We start from the raw sequence: 8074 nt of genomic DNA, 5'->3' as shown, positions 1-8074 counted from the left end.
GAGGTGCGCCGGAAGCTGCCGCGCACGGAGCGCCGCGGGTCCCGGGCAGCGCCGTCCCTCAGGCACCGGCCGGTTCCCCCGGCCCGGCCCGTCCCGCCCTTCCCGCGGCCGAGGCGCCAGCGCCGTCAGGGAGCGACCCCGCAGCGAGCGGTGCGGGACCCCGCCCGGCCGAGGGAGCGATGGCCGCAGGGAAGCCCCAGCCCATACCGGGCTCGGGGGGGCCGTGGCGGCTGCCGCCTGCTGAAGGACGCCCCGCGCCTGGCCGGTACCTGAGGTGAGCGCCGCGGCCCGCGGGGCTCGGGTGAGCGGCGGGGCGGCTGCCGGCACCAGCCTCGGCCGAGCTTTTTGCGTGCGGAGGTACCTGGGAGCGGGCGGGGGAGCGGAGCGGGGCACCGAGGAACGAGGCTGGTGCACGGAGCTCGGCACCGGTGCCGCGGCCTCAGCGCAGCCCTTGAGCGCAGTATTGGCTTCCCGTGTTGAGCACAACAGACCCTTAGAGCTCACCTATTTTTTGTTCGTAGGGAGCCCGTTAGAAATTTTTGTGTGTTTTAAAGCGAGCCCCTGCCCGTTAGAACAGCTGGTATGTTCTCTGCCCTATGTGCTGAGCAAAGCCGGTAAGTGCTGTCGGCTGCAGGAGCTACTGTACGAACTGGTGACTTGATGGGAGCGGCTGTTTCAGTGCATTTGACCCCCAGCACCTTCTTGTGCGTTTATCAGCACTGCGTGTCAGGTGCAGCCTTGCATAGCAAAGGCTGCGCTTTCTGTGCTACTGTGCAACATTAAGAGGTGCAGGCTAAGATCTTATTCTGTGAAGGTAAAAAGTCTGTATAGAAATAAACACGATACAGACTCCCAGATTCCTCAATTTTTTGGGTTTGGGAGCCTCTATTAATTAAATTCAGCCAGTCTAATGAACAGAATTAGATCTCCCAGGGAAAAGAAATAACTATGGCTTTGTAACTTGCCTGATGTTTGTCTTGTCCAAGCTTCTTGTAGGAGTTCGGATAGTGCAAATGCGTACAGATCGTGTAGCTCAGGAGGTGGTATTTCAGACCTTCAATTCCACAGTTAATTCTTTTCATTAAAAATAACCTAATAGGAAAAAACAAAACAAAAGCAGAAATTAAAAAAAAAAAAAAAAAAAAAAAAAAAAAGGTGTTTAGGTCAAAGCAGTACAAACATGTTAGAAGTGATCCTAGACCAGCACAATCTATAGTCTTTAGATAAGTCAAATAGAAAGATGGCCAATATATCCTTCAACACAGTTTTTCAGACACAGAATCATAGAATGGCTTGGGTTGGAAAGGACCTTAAGATCATCTAGTTCCAACCCCCCTGCCATGGGCAGGGACACCTTGCACTAAACCATGTCACCCAAGACTCCATCCAACCTGGCTACATCTCTCTGTATCTATTCTGCAACTTCATTTTAAACACAAAGTTACCTGCTTTGTGTTTAAAATAGTTTAGGACAAAGGTGTTAATAAGTTCTGTCAGCAGCTAGCTCATCCCTCTGCTTATAATGCTTTGGTTTCTTCCATTTACCAGTATTATCCATGAGTAAACTTTAAGACAGTGTTTATTTGCTATAATAGGTTTAAAACTAACCCTTACCTTATTGGATTCTGAATTTGAAAGTGTTAACCTAGAAGAGGAAAGCTGTTACCATTCATAACGAAAACCAGCATTCGCTAGCTCCATAGAGTTCACTTCTAAGTCTGATGTGGGACAAATGATAGTTGAGAGTGCATGCAAATGGTTAGTCCTGACCTAATGTATATCTTAAAACGTGTTTGTTAACTTCTGTCTATGTGTTAACATGCCATTTGGAATACTGATGTACCAGTAATAAAGATGTGATGCTTACCTTGTTTTCTGAACAGAACTAATACAGTATTTTGATGTATCACAGGTAAATTTTTCCATAACCTTATGGAGAAAAAGGACTTTGAAGCATGGCTTGATAACATTTCTATTACATTTCTTTCTCTGACGGACTTGCAGAAAAATGAAACTCTGGATCACCTGATTAGCTTGAGTGGAGCAGTCCAGCTCAGGCACCTCTCCAATAATCTAGAGATTCTCCTCAAGAGGGACTTCCTCAAACTTCTTCCATTGGAGCTTAGTTTTTATCTGTTAAAATGGCTTGATCCTCAGACCTTACTCACATGTTGCCTCGTCTCTAAGCAGTGGAACAAGGTTATAAGTGCCTGTACAGAGGTGTGGCAGACTGCATGTAAGAATTTGGGTTGGCAAATAGATGACTCTGTTCAGGATCCTCTGCATTGGAAGAAGGTTTACCTAAAGGCTATTTTAAGGATGAAGCAACTGAAGGACCACGAAGCCTTTGAGACATCCTCTTTAATTGGACACAGTGCCAGAGTATATGCACTTTACTATAAGGATGGACTTCTGTGTACAGGTAGGATGGACAGAAAACTTGGAGTCTTACAATTCTTTGTTTTTTCCCCTCCCCATATGATAATCACAATTTGCTTTTCCTTTACCAGATTATTTTTGTAGTGCCAACACAGGTTAAGATGATGCAACATCACTTCTGTTTTTTCCCTGTTTCTGTAACCCCTGGCACACCAACAGACCTATTAGTTTCTTGAATTTCCTTTAAAAAAGGAAACCAATTTCTTTGTTGTTTGTTAAAAAAAAACAGTAACAGCAGGTTTCATGCTTCAGCTTTGAGAAGTACAGATATGTTAGTTCTTAGAGGATAACTTCCAGTTAAAGGGACCTTGTTTGGGCTTACGTGATCACTGCAGTCTCCTAAGGTGTGGCAGGAAAAGGCTGTTTTCTTCCTTGAAACAAGACAGTTTCTCTGATACTGTCTATAAGTACTTGCAGTTCTTAACATATGAGCTTATATGAAGACCTGTAAACTTGATTTAAACTTGCTACTAGTCTGACTTGCACTTTGTAATGATAATTTCAGCTTCCTCCCTGAAGACAGCAGACTTCAAGATTTCAGTTTGAACTTAAAAATACAGCCAGAACAAATACAAAACCTTAAATATGAAAGAACAGTAACAAAGTTATGCTGCCAGTTATGCTTTCTCTTCAAAAGAGAAAGGAAGCTTTGGGGACAGGAAACTGGCAGGTGATGGGGCCTGGTATTCACCTGCTGTCTTTTGAGATTTGGTGGCCTCCTTTCCTACCTGAAACAAACCAAAACTTGCAGGATAATCAGTGGCTCTGCAAAGCTGAGTGATGTGTCATGTAAAACTTCCACATGTCTGTTTCAGTAGACACTGTCAATCGGAGGCAGTGCTGGAATCTATGGAAGGTGCTAAAAGGGTGTGAGGAAAGTGGAAGGCCAGACATCTGTTAACTTAATTAACATGAAAACAAGAGGCTTTGCTGTAGTGCTGAGACTTAAAACTAGGGCTTATTCCTCATTCAGGCAGCTTGGAAGTACTGTTTAATGAGAAAAAGTTCAGCAAGGGGAAATGCAAAGCCCTGCACCTGAGGAGGGCAGAAAAGGACCTGGGAGTCCTGATGGATACGAAGTTGAATGTGAACCACCAATGTGCCCTTGCTGCAAAGAATGCTAGCAGTATCCTGGACTCCTTTAGGAGGAGTGTTGGCACAGACTGGAAGAGGTGCTCCTTTCCCTCCACTCAGCACTAGTGAGGCCACACCTGGAGTACTCTGTCCAGTTCTGGGCTAGAAAAGAGACATGGATGCACTGGAGAGTCCAACAAAGGGCCATGAAGGTGAAGAAGGGACTGGAGCATCTTTGATATGAAGAAAGGCTAAGAGAGCTGGGACTTGTTATCCTGAAGAAGAGGGGGCTCAGAGAGGATCTTCTCAATATTCATAAATTTGTGAAGTGAGGGTGCAGAGAAAGAGGAGGCAGGCTCTTTTCAGTGGTGCCCAGTAAGGGAACAAGAGGCAGTGGACACAAACTGAAACACAGGAGGTTCCCTCTAAAATGCTTTTTTTACTGTGATAGTGATTGAGCACAGGTTGCCCAGGGAGATGGTGGAGCATCCGTCCTTAGACATATTCAAAAGCCATCTAGTCATGGTCCTGGGCAACCAGTTTGGGTAGGGAGGGTTGGAAGAGTTGACCTCCAGAGGTCCCTTCCAACCATAACCATTCTGTGATTCCATGAAAATTTGAGACAAATGTGAAAGATGAGTATAGGAGTGGAAATACTATTTAGTCTTTGTTTTCAATTACCCTGTTCTTTTGTATTCTAGGATCAGATGACTTGTCTGCAAAACTATGGGATGTAAGCACAGGACAGTGCATATATGGTATCCAGACACACACTTGTGCTGCAGTGAAGTTTGATGAACAAAAGCTTGTAACTGGATCTTTTGATAACACAGTAGCCTGTTGGGAATGGAGCTCTGGGGCAAAGACACAGCATTTTAGAGGACATACTGGTGCAGGTATGTTGAGCTTTACAATTTGTAATTTCACCAGTCAAGTAACATACATCATCATCATCAAATTATAATTTAAGTTAGCTCTTTGCACAATACCTTTTTCTTTTAGGCTTTGTCCCAAGTCTGTATTTGCATTTCCCTCATAATTAACTTCTCTGTCCTCTACTGCAAATTATCTTCAACTCAGCTGTAGGTCTGTTCTCCCCTGTGAGTAATGAGATACATCAAATGTACTAATCCTGCTGGAACTGATTTACTAGAACTCTTAAAATAGGAACTATCTTAAATTATGCTTTGCCATAATCCAACCGTAAAGGATCCATTGATGTACATAATCTTAATTTGGACAAAAATCAGTAATTTTGCAATGGAAGCTTAGGAATCCAGAGCAACCAGTCATGTCTACAGTTCAGGAACCATATTAAAGCTGCAGCAGCATATGGGTTTAGAGGCTAATAGTTAATGTCTCACAGAAAACCACGTGCACAGAGACTTGTCTTCCTCATTCAGTACCCTCTTTGCTTGTAGTTTTTAGTGTGGATTACAATGATGAACTTGATATTCTGGTCAGTGGCTCTGCAGACTTCACTGTGAAAGTATGGGCCTTATCAACAGGAACGTGCCTGAATACCCTCACTGGACACACAGAATGGGTCACTAAGGTGGGAATAATGATTTTCAATTAATCTTGCAAAACGCTTGCCATAAATTTGTTCTAAGTTTCTGTATCCTACTCCTAACCCTGCAAGTAGGTGTAGAATCTCTAGAACCTCAGGAAATACTGCAAAATACAGCAGAAAACCCCCTGAAAGAAGCTGTAATTAAACCTTTCAGACCACTGAAGATATTTCTAGTTCAAAGCAGGTGGAATAGCATTAGGAATCAGTGCTTGGTTCAAAGACTGAATAGAACAATGGTTCTGAAAGAAAGCTACTTTAAAAATGATACAGAAAAGCTAAATTATCTCGATAACCAAAATCCGAGCATGAAAAGTGTTGTGAAGTCAAGAAACAGTGTTTTTCTTCCGAGTATTTCAGAACTGGAAGATGGGGGGGAGTCGTTCTAAAGGTGAAGTACGTATGTTTGCTTATTAATAAATAAGTTGTCACTAGTAGGAACAAGAAAAATGTAAACTGTAGGTTCTCTTCAGTTGCTAAAAGTATTATAATTGCCTTTATACAAGAGTACAGAATGCAGGTTGTCAATGAAGTGAAAAATGCAAACAAAAGTTTGGTTATTTACCAGCATCAACATAAATCATTACATCCTTCAATTACAGGTAGTTTTGCAGAAGTGCAAAGTCAAATCTCTTATGCATAGTCCTGGGGATTATATTCTTCTAAGTGCAGATAAGTATGAAATCAAGGTGTGTACCATATCTCATACATACATCATTTCACTATCTAGAGAAATGCTCAAGTGCTTCACTGAAGTTTACAAATAATATAAAGCTTTATTTTCTCCTATGTTCCCTGCTTGTAGAGTTGTGTACAAGACATGCAGCTCTTTGGAAGCTATCTTTTCAATGCTTTCCTTCACATTTAGATTTAAATCATAGCTCTACATGAATGGTAATGCAAACAATAAGTGCTTTCAGTGCATGCTTAATGTGCGAACTTGACAGCAAAGCACTTAACTGCAAGTACTGTTACAGTTGGGGACTTTTGGGTGGGAGAGTGCTGTAGTTTGTGGCTATGGATGTGCTTCACAACTGAAACACATTTTTGTCCAATTGGATGGTTGATTTGTTCTTTAAAGTGCCCATTTTCACTGGGTTTTTTTAGGCGAGAAACACCACACACTGCAACAATACTGTAAGATGAGTCACTTACAGAATTGATGTTCCTACCTAAAGGAAATAAGTATTTCCGAAGAAACATGCACACATTTACCTGATGCTTAAAGAGAGACTGTGAGGGTTGCTCTGTTCATGTAATGGTTTATAATGTGAATGTTTTATGGCCTTAAACTGTGTTTTAATTGTAGATTTGGCCTATTGGAAGGGAAATAAACTGCAAATGCTTAAAAACACTGTCTGTTTCTGAGGATCGCAGCATCTGCCTACAGCCCAGGCTACACTTTGATGGCAAATACATAGTGTGCAGTTCAGCCCTAGGATTATACCAGTGGGACTTTGCCAGCTATGATATTCTCAGGTAAATCTTTCAGTTTAAGACTTCATCTTCTTTAAATAAGAAGAAGAATATGTATTTATTTAATATCTCTTTATTTAAATAAGTAGAACACATTAGTTTAGATATAGGCCAAAAGAATCTTGATGAAAATTCTGTAAACATCTTTCTTTACATATATTGTCAGGTTTAATTCTAATTTACCATCTGTTAACATGATGTTGTCTTGTTTTCTAGGGTTATCAAGCCTCCTGACTTCTCAAATGTTTCCTTGCTGGGCTTTGGAGAGATATTTGCTCTACTGTTTGATAACAGATACCTGTATATAATGGACTTGAGGACAGAAAAACTGATAAGCCGCTGGCCTCTACCAGAGTATAGAAAATCAAAGAGAGGTTCAAGCTTTTTGGCTGGTGAAATGTCTTGGTTAAATGGACTAAATGGACAAAATGATATGGGCTTGGTTTTTGCCACCAGTATGCCAGACCATAGTATCCATTTGGTGTTATGGAAAGAACATGGCTGAGACGCTCACATGTGCAGCATCTTCAGGAATCTATGGACTATCAGCAGCGTGTCCATAAAATGAGACTTTGCATGAACCAAAGTTGCACACCTAATGGTATCATCATGCAATGCACAATCATTTACTTTTATTTGGGCATTTGGGAATGGGTTGTTTTGGACATAATGCAATACAGCATGCCAACAGTATTCACCACAAAATTCTGTCTGTACTCATGTTTAAACATACCTATTTGGGCTCTGAAGCATAGCTTGTAACATTTAAACCATTCAAATCCACCATCAAGATTGAAATGAAGTAGTGCTTGACCTGACTTCTGATCTATTTTTTTTGATGTTGAAACAGAAGGTGAAGCTACTATTTTAGAACCATAGGCTTGTGTACATGTAACAGCAAATACTGGTTACAGTGCATGGCTGCTTACTGCAAATGGGAAGATAGCAAACCCTTTCTCTCTCCAGTATCCTTCTCTTCAAAATGTTTTTTCCTAATGATAGCTTTAAATACTTAGCCTTTGAAATAAAGGAATTGAGTGAGTCCTTTAACTAAGATCAGATGCTAACAATAATAATTTAAGTTTGGGAACATGTCAATATGAACTCTCCTCAGTGAGAATGAGCCACCTTTTCATCTATCTGATAGAGCTCGCCATCACAATTAACTTTAGAGAACCTCTGACAGTATTCATCGTATTTGCTGATGGTAACTCAGAATGGCCTGACCAGTATTTCATAGGCCACATTTCCTATAGTTTGTGTGAGAACATGCTTTAGCTCACAGGGAGGTAGAAATCTAATGAGTGGGAAGATGATGTTCAATCTCTGCAGCATCACTCTCTTATACTAAATGATGTCTAGCAGCCATTCATTCTTTCCAGACGTTACATTTAAGATAATCCTGCACTTCAAGTAGTTACTTCATCTAGATTTGGAAAGTGGGGGCAAATAACAGTGAGAATGCCCCATCTCTTGGGGAAAACAAGTAAAAGTCTGAAGAAAAGCATAAGAGTA

General features: G+C 41.6%; 1 protein-coding gene across 4 annotated transcripts; it reads left to right on the top strand.

Annotated features, from left to right (window-relative positions):
* The first annotated feature begins 14 nt into the window (after positions 1-14).
* Positions 15-7377, top strand: FBXW2 (F-box and WD repeat domain containing 2). Of its 4 annotated transcripts, none has more exons than XM_030506806.1 (7): positions 15-274; positions 1913-2422; positions 4215-4409; positions 4935-5068; positions 5686-5772; positions 6393-6562; positions 6776-7377. In XM_030506806.1, the coding sequence occupies exons 2-7, from the start codon at positions 1933-1935 to the stop codon at positions 7062-7064; spliced, it is 1365 nt and encodes a 454-aa protein (XP_030362666.1). In that variant the 5' UTR covers positions 15-274; positions 1913-1932; the 3' UTR covers positions 7065-7377. The 4 variants fall into 4 exon arrangements, with proteins under 4 accessions (XP_030362666.1, XP_032776195.1, XP_030362668.1 ...); XM_032920304.1 differs by having other exon boundaries at positions 21-274; positions 2005-2422; XM_030506808.1 differs by lacking the exon at positions 15-274 and adding an exon at positions 364-814.
* The last annotated feature ends 697 nt before the right edge of the window (positions 7378-8074 follow it).

Source organism: Strigops habroptila, chromosome 15 (genome assembly GCF_004027225.2).
Source record: "Strigops habroptila isolate Jane chromosome 15, bStrHab1.2.pri, whole genome shotgun sequence".
Classification (NCBI taxonomy): domain Eukaryota; kingdom Metazoa; phylum Chordata; class Aves; order Psittaciformes; family Psittacidae; genus Strigops; species Strigops habroptila.
The sequence above is the reverse complement of the archived record's forward strand: the minus strand, read 5'-3'. Positions and strand labels throughout refer to the sequence as shown.

Excerpts from the sequence above, each read along its gene's own strand:
- FBXW2 (XM_030506806.1), top strand. The coding sequence starts at position 1,933 with ATGGAGAAAAAGGACTTTGAAGCATGGCTTGATAACATTTCTATTACA. Across the intron at positions 5,773-6,392 it reads CAGATAAGTATGAAATCAAG|ATTTGGCCTATTGGAAGGGA; the intron begins GTGTGTACCATA and ends TTTTAATTGTAG. Across the intron at positions 6,563-6,775 it reads GCCAGCTATGATATTCTCAG|GGTTATCAAGCCTCCTGACT; the intron begins GTAAATCTTTCA and ends CTTGTTTTCTAG.